A 19,729-nucleotide genomic window follows, 5' to 3' on the forward strand; every position below is an offset into this window, starting at 1 on the left:
TCTCTTGTCGTTTTACCCTCCTCCGCACCCATCTAAGGAGGAGGAAAGACTCCTACGTCTGGACCCTAGGAGGGCTCTCAGCTTTTATATCAAGAGGTCGAGAGAGTTCCGGTTGGATGAACAACTTTTTATCGGATACGTGGGGAAGAGGAAGGGGAAGGCCGTCCACAAGAGAACGCTCTCCAGGTGGGTCGTTGTCTGTATAAAACTGTTACTCATTGGCGAAGAAGGATCCGCCTGAGGGGATCAGAGCCCATTCCACCAGGGCCAAGTCGACCTCATCGGCTTTGGCCAGATGTGTTCCGGTGGCGGACATCTGTAAGGCCGTGACTGTCTTCCCTCCATACCTTTGTAAAGCATTATTCTCTGGATTCGGAGGTGCAGAGGGGGATGGCCTTTTTGCGCGGTCCGTGCTGCAGGAGTCCCTCGTGTGACCAGACGGACACCCTCCTCCGAGGTGGTACTGCTTTGGGACTCTATTCATTAGGTGAGGAATCAACAGGTAGTTGTATCCATCAGAAGCGCAAGTTACTTACCTTCGGTCATGCTTTTTCTGGTGGATACATTAGCTACCTGTGGATTCCTCAAAGTCCCTCCCACCTCCCCGTACCAGGATCGCCTTGGGTGTGCACTTCAGTGCCTTAGTTTCTATATTTCTATAAATGTATATATGTTTATAGTTGCAATTCAGGTTACTTAGAAGTTTGCAAGCTGTTCATGATGGTATGCTCTTTTTAAAGAGTTTGTAAAAGTTTTTATATGAGGATTCTTTATAAAGTTTTATTCTTGATGATCATGAAGTGTTTGGATTGTCGATGATCTCTATATGTTTCAAAGGCACGTCAAAAATGGCGTAAACTGATGTCAGAACGCTGGCGAGGGCCTCTTATTGCCATGACGACGTGTCACGGAGCCATGTGGAGTCGGGCAATTGTGACGTCCTCGCCGACGTGCAGAGCTAGAGAGAAGTTTCTGTCGAATGCTAAGCATGGGGAGAATTTATTAGGTGAGGAATCCACAGGTAGCTTATGTATCCACCAGAAAAAGCGTTACCGAAGGCAAATAACTTGCTCTTCTGGTGGATACAGTGGCTACCTGTGGATTCCTCAGTCTCACCCGCCTCCCCGTTGCCTGTCTGGTCATACCAAGACTTCTTTTACTAGTTTATATATATGTTTTTGGGTACTTTTATATACAAAAATATTGTGTTTATATTGTATTTGGATCGCAATATATGTTGTTTTTGTGAGGTCGTTTTTCACCATTTAGCCTCAAAGGCACGTAAAAAAAGGGTGAAACTGGCGTCAGCACGCCAGCGAGGACCTCCTAGTGCCACAATGACGTCAAACGGAGTCGTATGCGGAGCTGTGCAATTGTGACTTCCTCGTCGACGTGTAGAGCTGGGATGAAAGTTTCCGTCGAATGCTGGCGCATTGGGAGAATTCATAAGGTGACGAATCCACATGCAGCTACTGTATCCACCAGAAAAAGCGTTACCGAAGGTAAGTAACTTGTTTATCTGGAACGTGGGGAACCATACCACACCTGTGCTAACTGAACAAGTGTTTGAAGAAACTTTTCTTTCTCACAATCATTCTTCAGGGTGTGGATACTTTTGTCTGTGTAAACTTGTATCTTGTAACATTATCCGTGTTAGGGATACCTACACCAATGCCCCCCCCAAATCACCAACGCACCACAGAAATGACCAGCACTTCATAGTAGTTTTACACAATTAAAGTTCAAGGACATGCCCTTCATCCTGAATTGTACTTCCGTATGTTCATAACGAGCTTGGTGCTTTAGCTCACCTGCAAAAGCAGTGTCTGGTAGCATGCCTGCATCTCCACGACTAGCTGTTCAGTGTTCATTCCTTCTAGGGCATCAAGTACATTAATCCATCACTCTGTTGTTATGCTACTGTCAATGTTGCTCCTCTCAACGTCACAGTCCATTGAATTTGAGGTATTTATAGAGTGCTTAAAACCCATAGGTATCGAAGCGCTGAGCTGGAAGAGGACAATGAGGATATTGCCTCCAGCAGAAAGCTGCTGTCCGGAGAATAATTTGAAAATAGCCAGGTGTTCACCTGTCTCCGGAACAGCAGGTATGACTTTGTGCTCCTCATTTTTTCCGGGAGAGAATTCCATAGATTAGCTGCTGCCACATTCTTTATTCTTCTATCGACTTGGTTTTCCCCTGTGCACAATGTACATTAGGAAGAGAAAGATTTCTCTTGAGGGAAAGCAGGCACAAGATTGCGGCATTGTCTTCTCATATTCGGCACTGAAGACTGACACAGTTTAAAAACTCATAGCGATTAGAAAGTTCATGGTGGTCTTAAACTGCATTGTTTTCCTACATCCTGCTTACTGTTGCATTGCCCTATGAAGCCAATACAAGAGCAACTGAATATAGTGTGACAGCAGGACAAAGACATTGGAACCATATAATCACTGCCACTTCAAGATTGACAAAAGAAATTCTGTGGTGACAGCAACAAGATTTTTAAAGGACGAGCATTATTTGTTGATTCTCCAGATTGTGCTTCTCACTCATCCGCTTGGGGAGGTGAACTTGATTTGTATAAAAGTGGCTTAAAGTGAACAGCTGAAAACAAATTCAATATGTTGGAGTTCAGGGTGTGAGACTAGTCCTTAAAGCATCCCTTCTACAGAAGTGTTCTAAAAGACAATGACATTGTTTTTGCGGGCAGGATGGTGCAAGATTTCCACAACAGTTTCCAATGTGGGTAATGGTGAACAGAAGACTTAAAAGAAAGTCTGTCTTTATGTGAAGTAGAAATGTGTTCGTTGGAGTTCAAGATGATCATCAGAAACAAAGAATGGCAGGTATTCTGCAGTCTTTCCTTGAGATGTCTGTCCTGGTATGTGTCTGGGTTGAGTTCCAGAGGTTTAAATTAATGTAGGACGGAGTTGCTTGAGCTCTCAAGTGGAGGTCTTTTTAATGAGCTGGTTTGTTTACTTTGATCAGATATTATTCAGTCTTGATGAATGCTGTCAATCTGAGTGTCACATAATGGGGAAACTGTATACGTACATTACTGCTGAACCTTGACTACCCTAGATTTAGTCATAGTGGGGCTTAAGCCTGTGAATCTATGAAAGATACCACTGCATAAGAACTGTAGATACAGATATGATAACGTTTTCAACCTCATTTTGTTTTTTTTACAGTAATGTATCACTTACTGCATTTGACATTTCAAGCACCTATAATCTTGTCTAAAAAGCATTCTTTATTTTACGTAGGCATTTTTAAGATAAATATAAAAGTAGATAGGCTGCTTCCAAGGATGTGTATGCAGTATTCATCTATTTTCTGATCGCCTTTGCCAAAGGGTCATCTTTTTTAAAATCACAATAGTGTTCTTAGTCATTACATTAAAGGCATGATTCATTGCAAGGGTGCACCAGGAGTTCAGTCCTTTAGATCCTGCTCTCCTGTTACATGTGAAGCCTTTTTTTCCAATATGTCTAAATCTGTGTGATTCATCTACATGGATACATGAGACAACATGATTTCTATCTACCCTGCAGCTGAGGGCTATCACCATAAAATCAAACTTCATTAGTTCTAAATTTAATTACCTTCTGGTGGTAAATCTATTGGTTTAATATCCCTCTGAGCAGCCGACAAACCTAACTGTTAGCCACACAGTTTAGTTTAGACACCCACCTCTGAGATTCAGTACAGTTTGTAGCCTACACTTTGTTGAATGCCCATTAAATTGAGATAAGTGTTCTATTTGGTAAGTTCACTACATGCTTTAGTCCAAGTAAACTGAGGAGTAATTGAACTCTTTGAACCACAATGATGTTCTGCATGTTTTTGCTGCTTTATACTCTGTATTTAGAGTGATTTGTGAATAATTATTGATTTGTATGATGGTGAATTCTTAACTCTACAGAATCTTCATTCCCGTTTCCTGAAAACGATTTGAATAGATTCTTATTTCTCACAAATATTCTTTGCTGCTTCTTGTTAGACCTTGCAGCCTTAAGGTGGTCATCCCTCAACTTGTTGCCTGCTCCCTCCACTTTTCTGACACTATTTATTTTGTTGGTTTAAAGAGACTGTGCACGTTACCACTGCTAACCAGTGCTAAAGTGCATCTGCTCTCCCTTAAACATGGTGACATTGGCTCATCCCCAGTTGGCCTATTTGATTTACATACAAGTCCTCAGTAAAGTGCACTGCATGTGTCTAGGGCCTGTAAATTAAATGCTACTAGTGGGCCTGCAGCACTGATTGTGCCACCCACATAAGTAGCCCCTTAACCATGTCTCAGGCCTGCCATTGCAAGTCCTGTGTGCAGTTTCACTACCACTTCGACTTGGCATTTAAAAGTACTTGCAAAGCCTTAAACTCCTCTTTTTCTATGTACAAGTCACCCCTAAGATAGGCCCTAGGTAACCCATAGGACAGGGTGCTATGTAGGTAAAAGGCAGGACATATACATGTGTCTAATATGTCCTGGCAGTTAAAAACTCCTAAATTTGTTTTCCTCTACTGTGAGGACTGCTTCTTTCATAGACTAGCATTCAGACTGCCCATCATATACTTTTTGAGTGATAGATTCTGACCGGAAAGCGCTAACCAGGTCATATTTAGTATGGGCAGAATGGTAATAGAAAATCCTGGTGCTGATTGACAGCTCTCTTGTGCATTTCACCCAGACAATCACAAACACAGGACACTCAGTCACATCTGCATACTGAATGGGTCTTCCTGGGCTGCAAGGGTGGAGGGCCTGACACCCTCGCACAAAGAACTTATTAACCCCACCCCTACCTCCTGAGACCCTGGCAGACAGGGCTGGGCTGAAAGGGAAACTTGTGCACTTCAAAACCACTCTTTGAAGTCTCCTCCACTTCAAAGGCATTTTTGGGTATATAAACTGGACCTCTTTCAGAAGACCTGCCTGACTGGACTTTTGTTGCCCTGCTGGCCTCTGACTGTGCTGGAAGGACTCTGTTCCCCAAAAGTGCTCTCCAAGGGCTTGGATTGAGCTTGCTTCCTGTTCTGGGGTCTCAGGGACTAAAACGATCTCCTCTGCTAGCTTTTTGCTAGTACACCGACTTCAGCAACTTTGGAACTACTTCAGTGGTGCCACCTCCTGCTCCGTGGACCTCGCTGCCTGCAATGACCACGGGCTGCAACACAAGTCTTGACGTTGCCGGTACTCCACTGACATCACACAGGGTCATTGCAACACTGCGAAGTTGACACATCATGTCCTGACGGACCAGAACCAGCAAGGACACCGGGTCACAAAGGATCAACGCATCTCTGGCGATGCTGCATCATCTCCCCCTGCATCCAGATGGGATCAACACTTCACCCCCAACACCTCTTTCCCCAGATGCTGTGACACACCGCACTGAATCTAGCTACGCCTCTTTCCAACTCAGTGCGGCACACTTGTTCTTCGTTTGCTTCAATTTCACAAAGTACTGTACATGGGTGTCCGTGCGACTCCGTGGCCCGCACCAGTGGTGTTGAATTGTTGGGAACTACTCAGTTAGCGATGCTGTGATAGCCCCAGTTGAGCTATTGTCTTCTCAGCACTGTAGTTGGATTTAAACCTCAAAGAACTCATAATTTGATTATTGTACATTGATGTTGCATCGTTTTATCCATAATTTAACTAGATAAATATCATATATTTTTTAAACCTGGGAGATGCCTTTTTGTGGTGTTTTCACTGTTATTGTAGAAAGTTCTGCACAAATACTTTACACATTGCCTTCCAAGTTAATCCTGACTGCTCAGTGCCAAGCTACCAGAGGGTGGGCACAGGATTGTGTTGTGACTTACCCTGACTAGGATTGTGAATCCCTACTTGGACAAGGATACATACCTCTGCCAACTAGAGACCCTATTTCTAACATTTGTGGCAGTGGTGGGATGTACCCTTTTCCCATTTCTAACACTTCTTAAACCTAAAGTATTGAAAAATGTTTCCTTTCTTATAATTTCGTAATTAACTTTGCATAAATGCTTGTTCCTTAATCCTTCTTTTCAGAATAAATTTACTGTTAATTTTAATTGTTGCAATGTCCAAAAAGGGCACTTAGGTGCAACATTTTTTACTATGTGCAGTATTGTTATTGATATCAAATCCACTTGTTTTAACTATTACATTACTTCACTCCAGCACACTTAACTGTGGTTTACTAAAACGGTCTTCAAATTATTTATCACCTTATTTATATAACTTTTGGTGAATGAAAAATACCCTTTCTCTTAAGCTCATACTGAGGCACCTGTTCGGTTTTCTCCTTAAAAACTAATCTGAATTCTCGTGAATAAGCAAGTGACCTTGGCAAGAAATAAATGCTTGGAAATCTTTGGACTGTGAGCTCTTCTTTAAAGCGATTAACTTAAAATCATGGTGTTGAATTTAGAAACCTTCCTCTATTTTGTTATTAACTTGGTCAGTGTTGGAGTGATATTAGATTCCATCAAACATGCTACATATCTGTGGATGTTAACCTCGAGCACTTAGGAATACCCATATCCGTTTCATATTGCATTGAGGAAAAAAAAACTTTGCGGTAACACTTGGTTCTGTAGGCTTCCTTCTCAATGAAACAAATTTTGTTACCAAATATAATGCTAAGAAAATCAACCGACATTTAATTTTTCAGTTTTAGATGTGTAAGCTGTCAGCATATGTTTACATTCTGCTGGTTGTAGTCTTTGCAGCACAAATAATGGGAAAATTCTGCCTTTGCATAGTAAGTAGATTGTGCTACTTGAAGCACAATCCGCAGTCTTTGTCCATCTTCTTTGTCTTTGTCCTGAGCCAGATGAAGCACAGCCTTCTATCGACAGATAACTTCCCATACAGAGAAGGGAAAAAGAGTTATACAGTCCATCTGAAGCATTTCTTTCCTGTTCCTCTAAAAATAAAAAATGCCACACCAGCACCTCCAGGTAAAACTCGTTCTGTATCTTGGGGAGGTATGCCCGAGGGGTCTCATCTGTTGAAGGTTAGGACACAGATTGGAGATATGGTGGGATTTGTGATTATTATGCATGAGGTGGAAGATTTATTTTATGGCCAGTATGATGTCCTCCTGCTGGCACCCTGCTTTTGTATCCTGAAAAGTAATTACATATGGCTGAAGGACTGGAAAGGCTGTCACATTTGGCTTTCCTTGTTTCTAGGGCCACTGTTACCTGCTGTCAATTGTTTTGTGATTTAATTTTCATAAGTACTTGGGGTGTACTATTTCTTGTCTAGCATCCTGATGTTCACATCTTCCCAGGCCTCCAAAGATTTCTCCATTCCATGTTGGGTGCGTACATCTGTAGCCACTTATTTAACTATTCCTGTGACACGGTCAATATTACGACGGGTCAGACGTTTTAAGGATACTCATATATTAATAGGATTAGGAAACCAAAATGGCTTAGATTATGTAGTAGTTGACAAATGATTGTAAATTACACTGTTTCTAGTTACAGAAGTACTGCACTACATTCAGTATAGCTATGTATTCGGTTTTGTATCATTATTGTAATATTCCTTTTATGGGGTTTATTTGGTGGTATGCTATATTGTATGCTTGCACTGTTAGTATTGTGTTTAATGTTTTTAGATTTCTTTACATAAGTGTTTACCACATTTTTCTTTTGCATTTAAAGAGGTTGGATGTGTTGATTGTCATTAGTTGAATGTAGAATTGGAGTTCACCCTCCTGAGGGGTCTAGTTGGAATAGTTGCTGTGAAGTAAGACAGATGGTTGTGCTGCTTGGTGCTCGTCAGGTTGAATAAACTCAGCACGTGAACTTTTGTGTGAGTATTTGTAACATAGCAGGCACCCTTAGAAAATGGAGGGGGGCAATGAGGAGTCTGGAATGCCATGAAACGCGGGGGTATTGAGACCATCCAGATGCAAGAGTACAATCACTTCAACGGAAGTTCTGAAATTGTTTTCTGGGAGGAATGTTTTCACTTTATTTAGCTGAGAGAGCTTAGTTTTCTTGGCAGTGTTTTTTCTTAATGTGAGATCACTGTATGCGTTGAATCAGAGAGACTTTCTCCTGGTGAGAGTCCGGGTTCAAACCCATCCAAGTTAATGCTGTTCAACCAGGTTTGGGCGCGTTGTTGCTTATTGTTGGTGAACATGTAGGAAATCTCTTTTGGTGTGGTTAAGCTTTAGATAGGTTACTTGACATCCCGGTCTGGCTGACATGCAGAAAATGTGAAATTGAACTTTTAAGTTTTTCTGCATTGCCGGGAGGTCATGTCTATTTGATATGATGGTTGATATTCACTTTGCAGGGTTATTTGCACCTCGTTCAGACCTGAATGTCAAGCACCTTTTTTAAAGTAGTGCATCCATCAGGAAGTGTCTTGAGCCAGAATAGCGAATATCGTTTCCCCAAAGTTCTTAAGCTCTCAGATCTTATTTATTCTTCCCATCATTAAAAATAGTCAGTTCACTGTCACTCCTCATGTGTGTGAACCCATCCTTCTTCCTTTAAGAACGACAGTCGGTTGAAACTACATAAACCAGGGCACAGTGATTCGATGACTAAGGCAATGTAAAACGTAATTTGTTCAAACTAAGTTTGATATGAAATTACAAAATGGAAGTTCTGGGTTTTTAGGCAACCCTTTGGCGTCTCGGGTTTATAACTGGTTAGTCTACTTTAATGCATTTTTATTTTATTAGCATTTTATTTCTGTCAGCTGTGTATTTTTGTCTAGCAGTGAGCTGTTTCTTGAAAATGATGCTGTTAAAAAATTCGCTGAAATGGTTTGCTACTGGCGGCTTACAGTTACGAGTTTCTTCCAAATTTGAGTTCTGAAATAATTTTTCGTTGTCTATGAATACATGAAAGCTCACCTGGGCATTCAGTGATGTAAAGCCGCCAACCACAAGTAGCTTAATTTCTCAGTACAATCTTCTCTTGAGATCTCAAAAGCAGTAAGTCCATTGAATATAAATGGCTGGAAAAAATAAATGGGAGCTGACCGGCGTAACAAGTTTATTAATTTTTTTTTTGTTTATTTTGTTTCAGGGTGTTTTTTTTGGGGGGGGCCTCTTCTACGTTCTGAGTTCCAAATGGCGATGACTATATCTTGTGTTAGTTGTTTGTGCAGGTGTATTCCGTTGTGTGTGTGTGTGTGTGCTTTTCTCTGAATGTAAAACATTGTTACCCGAGGTTAGAAATCACAGTTAATAATCAGTGTGTGGATTTCATATCTAGTGAAGAGCAAAATGTATACTGTTAAAGCCTTATAAAACTACGTTTTACACAGAGCAGCACTTAATGCCCTACGGGGCTGTTCACAGGGGGGTGGGGTGTCAGCTGGACATGTACACACTACACATTGAGACAGAGCCAAAGTAGCAAAGATGTCATATGTGGGTCACTCTTGTGACTTTTGTCGTGATTCTGATATAATTTCCCATTTTCTTTTGTTGGACCTTTGTTGCTTCTGTATTATAATAGTTGTTTTTTTGACTAGTAAGTCAGTGTGGCTCCTTTTTAATGCACTGTTGCGCAAGAGGGAGGTTCGGAGGCACTGACTTAAATGCTACATTCGTTATTCTTGACCAGTTCATATGACTTTATCAATCTCTTGGATTACTTTCTCTACAGGTGCAAATGGCACGAAGAGAATGATGTTTTATTCTGTGCATTAGCGTCTTGTAAAAAGATTGCGTAAGTTTTGCTATTTTATCTTTTATCTGATTTTGTTTTATTCATATGAAATGTCAGTTTCTGCAAATTGTTTTTAACTTCGTGTTAGAAAACCACTAATCATTCTAAAACTGTCAACTGTGGCTTTATTGAGTTTCTTTATTTCATCAGTGGGCCTGACTGCCATTTGTTAGGTCTGAACTAAACTGCTTAAGCTGTATCGCCAGCCTGTTGAAGTCTCAGTAACATAAGAGTAAATCATATTTTTAGTAATAATAATACATGTCGTTCTCACGTGAGTTAAGCCCTGAGATCGGCATGTTCATTGATGGCTTGATGGTTGACAAGGATGATAGACACCAGAGGTAAGATGATAACATTATTATAATAAACTTTGCTGCTTTTAGGATTATTCTGTGGCTCTTTCTAGCAAAAGCACATAGCACAAGTGAACTGTTCCTCCACTTGATCATTTTGGTCACAAGAGCATTGCATTCTCATAATTCCATCCCCATCACATAATTGCTAACATGTCATCCCTTATGCTTAAATCATTTATAATCTGCAAACTGTTATTGCATCAAATGCCCTCGAAAGTCTAATCTCATTTGCTATTTTGTACTAATTTTGTACCCAGAGTGGCTTAGCTGGCACAAGAACAGCTTCTCCCAAACCAAGAACTTCTGAATACCCATTTCAATCATAAAACTTGGATAATGAACAAAGAGTCTGCCTGACTTGCGCTGTCTTCTGATTCTGTCCCATTGTATCACATGAAATGGTTGTTGGATTCACTTTATATGTATGAAAAGAAGTTCTGTCGAAACACACAGGAGCAAAAAGTCATGTTTGACCATTTATGAAAACATTGTCAATTATTTCTACTGAGGTACTCCATACGTGCAAAAGTGCTTGGGCAGTTCATAAATTAGTGTTTGAAACAAAAACAAAAAGAATAAATGAACATTAACTATATATATATATATTTTTTTTTTTTTTTACGTAAGTGTGGTAAAAGCAGGATAGTTCAATTTTCTTTACAGTTGGAAAGTTGGCCCAACATGGTCCTTTTGATACAGGCAAAAATAATAGACTTGTCAACTTTTTTGACCTGAAGCGTGTCAGTAGTGGATCAATGGGGGTCTTCTTCAGGACAGTTGAAAGAACCACCTAAGTCTTGAGGTCTGGTAGTTTATCTTAACTTTCTCTAAAATTAGATTAGGGACAAAGTGTAAGGTTTCATTTTAGCAAGGCCAATAAATTGAAAGTTTGTGAGAAAACCAGTGCACTCACATTCGGGCAAATCCAAAAAGATGTGCTGAATAAATCGTACACTACCGTGAAATAGGACAGAGAAGCTACAGTTGCATTAAGGGGGTTTTCTTATGGATACAACTTCTTAAGTCTTCATATTTATTATCTGCTTCTTTGTGGATTTGCCCCGATGTGAGTCCTGAAGAAGAGACACTTTGAAGCTCTATTGACATGCTTTCTCAACAGGTCAAAACATCAATGAATCTATTGTTAATGGTGCAATGTTTTCATAAATTGTCACATATGACTTTTTACTATGTGTTTTGAAATAACGTCTTTACATACATATAAAGTGAATCTGTAATAGAACCAATTCATATGATACAATAGTTAGAGTCCAGGTTCTGAGGAACACAGGGTAACCCCAAAATAGATATCAGACTCTGTCCTATTGTCAACTGATGGGTACCAGACCATCATGCAGGCAACTGTACATCCTATAATGTCACACCTTATCCCCACTTTACTTTTTTGCTCCCTTTGTGGAATATAACTCCTTATCAGATTCTTTCTCGGATATCATCACTTAATGGTCTGGTTCAATCCCGCATTAGTAGGTGGGCTTTGGATTGGATTGTGATTTTTATCTGATAGGTGCCACGCTCTGTTGCTGGGTACATAAACCTTGTCCTAAAATCAGATTCCTGTAGAGTACCCCATGCTTATGAATTTCTCCATTGGTGTTCTGTATTTTATGTTACATGTTGTGTTATGCTTTGTTTTGTACTTTGTCATATGCTGTATGTTGCATGTTGCATGTTAGAATCCCATATCTGGTATCTTATTGCTGAATAGACAAAAAGAGTGAAAACTGATTCAGAACTATACAAGCAGAACAAAATAAGTTGGAGATCCAAATGTAACCAGGTTTTGAGCAATTTACGGAAAGAGCAGCCAAGATTGGAATTAAGGTGAGAGTGCCAGGATAAAGATTTCCACTGATGGGCCGTCAGAAAATAGAAATGTTCACAATCCCCTAGCGCGCTCCCCCTGCCTCCCCTTTTTGACTGGGCAGCTGGATGCACGGAATCTATAAAAATAATTTTGCGGCGGATCCCAAAACCCTGATGTGTTAATTGATAGAGGTTCAGTGTTGAAGATAATGCGGTCCATTGTGATCGATTACTCTGCATGTGACCACAAGAGCTTGAAGATGGCACATTTGTGTACCGGTGCCAGCTAAGGGACTTCAATGTGAGAGTGAATTGAGTTTAGGCTGGAAGATTTAGCACAAACCTGGCTGCCCCATTGTTGTAGGCTGTTTTTTAGTAGGGGTAGGTACGCACCTACCACTAATAATAATGTCCCCAGACCATGTTAGGCTCAGTTAAGTTCTCAAAAACATCAACCCCAGGCTTAACTCCTGGTAGCTTTGGAATGAGCAGGCAGGCTTAACTTATGAGACCGGTATGTAAAGCATTTAAATATACCAATACAGTAAATAAGACATAACACTCAATAAAAATTAAAAAAACTCCACACCAATTTATAAAATTAGTAAACATTTGTATCTTTAAAATTACACTAAAAGAACAAATCCAAAATAGGGACCTTGAGTTATGAACTTTTAAAGATTAAATTTAAAAATGTGCTTTCTAGTGCTTAGAAATCAATGGTGCCAACCGGGGACACCTAATTCCATATGACTAGGTCAAAGTTTGAGGCTGACAACAATGGAGCATTGCTCTGTTACACTGCGCAGGAAGCCTCAGTCAAAATTTTACCTTTGCACTTAGAAACGTTTGTGGAGCTTTTCTCTCTGTACATCGTGTGTTCCCAGTCAGCAAGCAGATTTCAATGCGATGTAGTCGGACTGCTTTTCCGCGGGCCCCTGTCAAATCCTGGAAGTCTGCAACTTCGTATCTTTTACTGGGATGAACCTCAAATCCTGATCAGGTCGCGGTTGAAGGTAGTCAGCTTGTCTCGTAACGGTGAGTTGTCCACATGTGGGGCTTTTTCCAAAAGTTGCTCCAGATTTTTGCATCTCCTTCCAGAAGTTCTTTTGTGTCCAAAACACAAAGCCACGGGTCTAGGAGCCCTGAAATGGCCCTTGACAGTTTAGGACTTTCAGTTTCCACAATGCACCTGGCCAAATCTATATTTATGCAACTTTATTTCAGCATCCAATGCCATAAAAGTCACAACACACAATAAATAAGTTAAGAATCATAAAATAGAATTTTGCTTTAAAATTGATAAAAACGATGCACAGGTAGCAATACAATCAAGGAGAAAACAGTCCCAACATACAAGGTGCAAGTAGGACTACAAGGGCGTATGAGCTAGGCAATCTTGACCAGTTTCCTTCTGATGCACCACATTCCTCTGAGGAATTTGACAATGGCAATGGGCAGACTAGAGTCTGATTTTAAAATCCTGAAAGCTGCAGATTGATCTTGGGTAAACCATTTCCTGCGTATATGATTGTAAGATGGGCATACGAGGAAGACGTGAGCTATTGACTCCTGGAGCAGGTTCCAGCTGGCACATAACTTATTGGTAGAGGCCCTATTCTGCCATCTATTATTAAAATTTTTAAGAGGGAGGGATCCAAATCTAAATTGCATATAGAGCTTCCTGTCAGGTGGATCATAGAATGCTATCCAAGTAAGGTTCTAGCAGCCAGGTAGACTTAAAGTCCAGAAACTCGCTAGTTAGTCCCCTAATGAGGCCAAGCGGAATACAGAGTGGGTTACCCACTCCCTGGAACCAGGCTTCACTCTTTCTTCAGTCTGTGGTGACCCTGTGTATGAGGAGTTCCATGAGTCTCCCATCCCAATGGCAGTCAATGATGACTTGACTAGGTTAATCCACTGAATCTTGTTGGAGGTATCCAAAGAACAAACTTCCCTGAACGCAGTGGCATAAGAGGAAAGTTAGGGAGATGCCATGATTCTCCTCCAAAACAGTGGTCTAAGACCAACTATGGCAGCTAATGGTTTGCGGGCCAGATCAAAGTGTAAAGGAAGAAGCAGGGTAATCGGAGACAGGGAAGTGAGCTTTCTCATAAACGTGTTTTCTATACGGGTAAGCTCTTTTACATCCTGGAAGCCCCAAAATTCAGCCCCGTAACTTGCTGCGCTGACATACTTCATGTTATAGATCTAGAGAGCAGCAGCTACTGGTCGTGAAGAGGATGCATGGTTCTGATGGATACAACTACCTGTGGATTCCTCACCTAATGAATACTCCCATTGCGGCAGTATGCGACGGAAATCTTCTTTCTAGTTTCTGCACGTCGACGAGGACGTCACATTTGCCCACGCGACGCCGTCTGACGTCATACAGGCAATAAGAGGTCCTCGCCGACGTCAGTTCCTTTTTTTCCGTGCCATTCGAAACGGTTATCTTCGAGGGAGCTACTGTTGCTTTCGAAGTTAGTGTGTTTTTCTGCTGCGTGGTTTTTTCTCTGAGGTTACTATGTCTCAGAGGAAGTCTGGTTTCAAGCCCTGTCGGGAGTGTGGGGGCAAGATGTCCGTTACTGACCCACATTCGGACTGCTTGTGGTGCTTAAGTTCCGACCACGACGTAGCCACATGTGATTCATGTCAACACATGAATCCGAAGGCCCTGAAGGAGCGTGAAGCCAAACTCTTTATGGCGAAGTCGAAGAGAAAGGAGAAGAGACATCATAGAAAGTCCTCCTCACCGAGGTCTCATCTGCGTCATCGAGACTCCCGGCGCCGTCGGGACTCCCAATGCCATTCGAGCAAGGAGAGGTCTCGATCGAGGTCGCCGTCGGCTCGGAGTCGGAAGACTTGGGAGGTCAGTCCCACAGTCACTCCACATCCATCGACGCCGTTGCCTTCTCCGGCTTCGCCGACTTCGCCTGGGCAGACGTCTTCAGTGGTTGAGGTGCCACAGCCTCAGGTGTTCTCTCCGGCGTCGCAGACGTCGAGGCCGGCGTTAGGGTCGCCTTCGATCCAGGCACCCCAGTATCTGGCTTTCCCGGCCCCTAGAGCCGATAATACAGCATTTTTAAATGCGATGTTCACCATCTTCCAAAAGATGGCTCCAGGCAGTGCTCCGACTGGTCCTTCGGGCCCGTTGGCCTTCAGCTTGGGTGCTCCGGCGCCGCTACGGCCAGCACCCTTCATGCCCTTTCTCCCCTTGGGGAATGTGGGCTCGGCGCCGGTGTCGGCTCCGGTGGCTCCAGAGGTTTCGGCCCCAGAGGCTTCGGCTCCATCGACTTCGGGGTTTCGGCCAGTGACCCCGTCAGGACCATCTGAGACTCCGAGACACACCTCTCTACATCCGGCTCCTAGCTCGGCGTCGAAGCTTCCTGTGGCGCCTGACATGGCGTCGGATGGATCCGGCGATCGGCGCCGTTCCTCGACTTCGGCAGACGCCATGTCGACGCCGCGTATTGAGGAAAGGTTACATTCTAGGAGACGTGCTCTCCGTCTCTTGGAGGAACAGGAATATCAACGGGTCCTGGAAGAAGGTGAAATTGAGGATTCTGAAGGTCTTCATGGACTGGATACAGCTAGTGGCCTTGATACTTCCCCTGAGTGGGACTTGTCATCTCCAGGGGAGTATACTGAGGAGGCAGCCACTTTTCATGCTGTAGTAAGGAAGGCGGCTAACTTCCTTGAACTGCCTTTGCCGGTGGCTGAAGAGAAACAAAATTTACTAACTGAGGTCTTGCATCCGGCCTCTACTGCAGCAGAGCCTCTTTTACCATTCAACGAGGCTTTGCTTGAACCGGTATTGGAGGTCTGGAAGAAGCTGGTATCTTCCTCGGCTGTTAATAGATCTGTGGCCAGGAGGTATCGGGCTGCACCATCTGACCCTGGCTTTCTGTCCAGACACCCTATGCCGGAGAGCTTAGTGGTCCAGGCTTCCTGCTCTGCTAGATCTGCGCCTGGATCTTTTCCAACAGTGCCGGGGGACAGAGACTCCAAAAAGTTGGACTCCCAGTCGAAGAAAATATTTTCATCTTGTAGCATGGCGCTGAAGTCCACCAACGCTACATGTATCTTGGGGAGGTACATCTATGCTCTTATGGACGAGATAACATCATTGCATACGGAGCTTCCTCAAGGACTCTTGAATATCGTGTCGGATGCTCAGGCTGCTGCAACCCAGGTTATCCAATCTGGGTTGGATACAACTGACTTAGTGGCTAGAGCGATGGGCACGGCGGTGGTTGCGAGGAGACAGGCTTGGCTTCGCAGCTCAGGGTTTTCTTCGGACGTGCAGTCGACCCTGTTGGACCTCCCGTTTGATGGGGACAAACTTTTTGGTTCCAAAGCGGATTCGGCCTTGGAGAGGTTTAAAGAAAGTAGGGCCACGGCCAAGTCATTAGGACTGCAAGCCGCTTCTTCTGCCTCCTCCAGGTTTTTTTAGGAGGTTTCGAGGATTTGGTCGTGGCTCATCCTCCTCTTCCTTTCGGGGGAGATTCGAACAACCTACCTCCTCTCTCACCTTTAGATCAATTAGAGGGAGGGGTAGGGTCCGTACCAGGGGAGCCTCTCAGCAGCACTTTGCCTCTTCCTCGTCCTCTGGAGGGGTGCAGCAGGGGAAGCAGCCTTAGGCTTCCACCAATTCCCACTCACTCCTCTCCTGTAGGGGGAAGGTTACGGCATTTTCTTCACAAGTGGGAAGTTATCACATCAGACACCTGGGTTACCAGCATTGTGGGAAAAGGCTACACCCTTCCCTTTTGGGAGTTTCCGCCCCCTGCCCCGCCCATCTTATTGTTCGAAAAGAACACCTCCTGTTGTTAGAACAGGAGGTTCAAGTCCTCCTTTCAAAGGGCACAGTGGAGTTGGTTCCAGAGCAGGAAAAGGGCCAAGGTTGTTACTCAAGGTACTTCCTGATTCCCAAGAAGGATGGTCGATTGCGACCAATCCTGGACCTGAGGATTTTGAATTGGTTCCTCAAACAGGAAAAGTTCAAGATGCTGACCCTAGCTCAGGTGCTTTTGGCATTGAACAAGGGAGATTGGATGGTGTCTGTCGACTTGCAGGATGCTTATTTTCACATCCCGATTCTCAAGTCGCACGGGTAGTATCTCCGTTTTGTGGTGGGGACGCAGCACTATCAGTTTGCGGTTATCCCGTTTGGTCTTACTTCAGCACCTCGAGTCTTCACGAAGGTGATGCCGGTGGTTGCGGCAGAGCTCAGGAGGAAGGGGATAGCAGTATTTCCTTACCTAGACGACTGGTTGATCAAAGCCAAGTCCCCGGAGCTTGTGTTGCATCATCTACAGTCGACAACCCAGTTGTTGTTCGATCTGGGCTTTTCGGTGAATGTGCCCAAGTCTCACCTAGAGCCCTCTCAACGCCTCCTGTTCATAGGGGCAGTATTGGATACAACATTGGATCGAGCCTTTCCTCCGCCTCAGGGGATTCAAGATATTCAGGAGTTGGTTCCAATGTTTCGAAGTGGAGCGGTCGTTCCAGTCCTCAAGGTCCTTCGTCTGCTCGGCCTGTTTACCTCCTGCATACTGTTGGTCACGCATGCTCGCTGGCACATGAGGGCTCTTCAGTGGTGCCTCCGAAGGCAGTGGTCTCAACACAAAGGAGATCTCGAAGGTTCTGTCAAGATCTCCAGAGATGCTGCTACGGACTTGAAGTGGTGGATTGCGGGCGACAATCTTTCTCAAGGAAGGCCATTCACGCAGTCGCCACCAGTGATCACGGTCATAACGGATGCTTCCACTCTAGGGTGGGGAGCTCATCTGGGGGATATGGAGATCAAAGGGCTTTGGTCTCCAGAGGAACAGATTTTTCATATCAATCTGTTGGAGTTGCGGGCTGTACGTCTGGATCTCAAGGCCTTCCTCCCATCCCTTCGTGGTCAGTCGGTTCAGGTTCTGACGGACAATACTACCGCAATGTGGTATATAAACAAGCAGGGAGGAGTAGGGTAGTACCTTCTCTGCAGAGAAGCTCTTCGACTATGGTCCTGGGTAAAGGACCATCAGATTTGCTTGGTAGCAAATCATCTGGCCGGAGTCTTGAATGTACGTGCGGACGGTCTCAGTCGCCATTTCTCGGCCGACCACGAGTGGCGTCTCCATCCAGATCAAGTCCGTCTGATCTTCCAGTTGTGGGGAGTTCCTCGGATAGATCTGTTTGCCACCCGGGAGAACTCACACTGTCCATTATTCTGCAGCCTCCAGTATCCGGTGCAGGGGGCGTTGGGGGATGCGTTTCAGAGAACCTGGTGCGACCAGTTGCTTTATGCGTTTCCCCCCATACCCTTGATTCCTCGAGTATTGAGGAAAATTCACCAAGACCGGGCCCAAGTCATTTTAATAGCTCCGGATTGGCCAAGGAGTGTGGTATTCCGACCTTCTCCAACTCTCAATGTGTCCTCCGCTCCGTCTCCCTCTCAGGGCAGACCTCCTCTCGCAGTCGCAGGTTTTACACCCCAACCTCCAGAGCCTGCACCTTCATGCCTGGAGATTGAACGGGGCAACCTGAGTTCCTTCTCTCTCCCACCTGATGTAGTGGATGTTATCTTAGCGGCCAGGCGACACTCCACTAAATCTATCTACGCTAATAGGTGGTCTAAATTTGTGGTATGGTGTGGGGAGAGACAGATTGATCCCTTACTTGCTCATATGTCAGATGTTTTATCTTTTGCTTTGTCTTTAGTGCATAAAGGTTGTGCAGTGGCTACTATTAAAGGTTACTTGTCTGCCTTGTCAGCCTTCATTTGTCTTCCAGACCAACCATTGTTATTTAAATCTCCTATAGTACTTAGATTTTTGAAGGGTCTTATGAATAAATAACCTCCAAAACCTTTCTTTATGCCTCAATGGGATTTGTCCTTGGTCCTGACTTTCCTTATGGGGTCCCCTTTTGAGCCTATGCATTCTTGCCCCTTAAGGTTCTTAGTTATTAAAACAGTTTTCCTGGTGGCCGTAACATCTGCAAGGAGAGTGAGTGAGTTGCAGGCTTTATCGGTAAAACCCCCTTATACAACTTTTTATGGGGATAAGGTGGTGTTGAGGACCAAGGCTGCTTTCCTTCCGAAGGTTGTTTCACCCTTTCATTTGGCCCAGACAATTACTCTGTCCACGTTCTATCCTCCGCCTCATCCTTCAAAGGAAGAAGAGAGACTTCATCGCTTGGACCCAAAGAGGGCGTTAAGCTTCTTCATAGACAGAACGAAGGATTTCAGGCTGGATGATCAGCTTTTCATCGGATACGTGGGCAAGAGGAGAGGAAAGGCAGTCCACAAGAGAACACTCTCCAGGTGGGTTCTTTGCATTAAAATTTGTTACTCTTTAGCAAAGAAGGATCCTCCTGATGGTATTAGAGCTCATTCCACCAGGGCTAAGTCGGCCACTTCGGCCTTGGCTAGGGGTGTTCCTGTGGTCGACATCTGCAAGGCCGCAACTTGGTCGTCCCTTCACACTTTTGCGAAACATTACTGCTTAGACTCTGAGGTTAGAAGGGACGGCCATTTTGCACGGTCATTGCTGCAGGATTTCTTGGTTTGACCATTCAGGCACCCACCACAGGGCGCAGTACTGCTTTGGGACTCTATTCATTAGGTGAGGAATCCACAGGTAGTTGTATCCATCAGAAGAACGAGTTACTTACCTTCGGTAACGACTTTTCTGGTGGATACATTAGCTACCTGTGGATTCCTCACGGTCCCACCCGCCTCCCCGTTGCCTTTTTGGTCTTACCAAGTAATCCTTGAGTGTGCTCCTCTTGGTCTTTAGAACTGCAATAGATTATGTATATATGGATATTTGTATATATTT

The 19,729-nt window shown here is 43.8% G+C and overlaps 1 protein-coding gene across 3 annotated transcripts in view; it reads left to right on the plus strand.

The window, feature by feature from the left end:
• Positions 1-19,729, plus strand: part of MAEL (maelstrom spermatogenic transposon silencer) — a 999,863-nt gene that overhangs the window by 804,128 nt on the left and 176,006 nt on the right. For all 3 annotated transcript variants that reach the window (XM_069202741.1, XM_069202739.1, XM_069202740.1), the window contains exon 9: positions 9,646-9,708. In XM_069202741.1, coding sequence (XP_069058842.1) covers positions 9,646-9,708 — 63 coding nt within the window. The remainder of the gene's footprint in view (positions 1-9,645; positions 9,709-19,729) is intronic.

Source organism: Pleurodeles waltl, chromosome 8, assembly GCF_031143425.1.
Source record: "Pleurodeles waltl isolate 20211129_DDA chromosome 8, aPleWal1.hap1.20221129, whole genome shotgun sequence".
NCBI classification, from domain to species: domain Eukaryota; kingdom Metazoa; phylum Chordata; class Amphibia; order Caudata; family Salamandridae; genus Pleurodeles; species Pleurodeles waltl.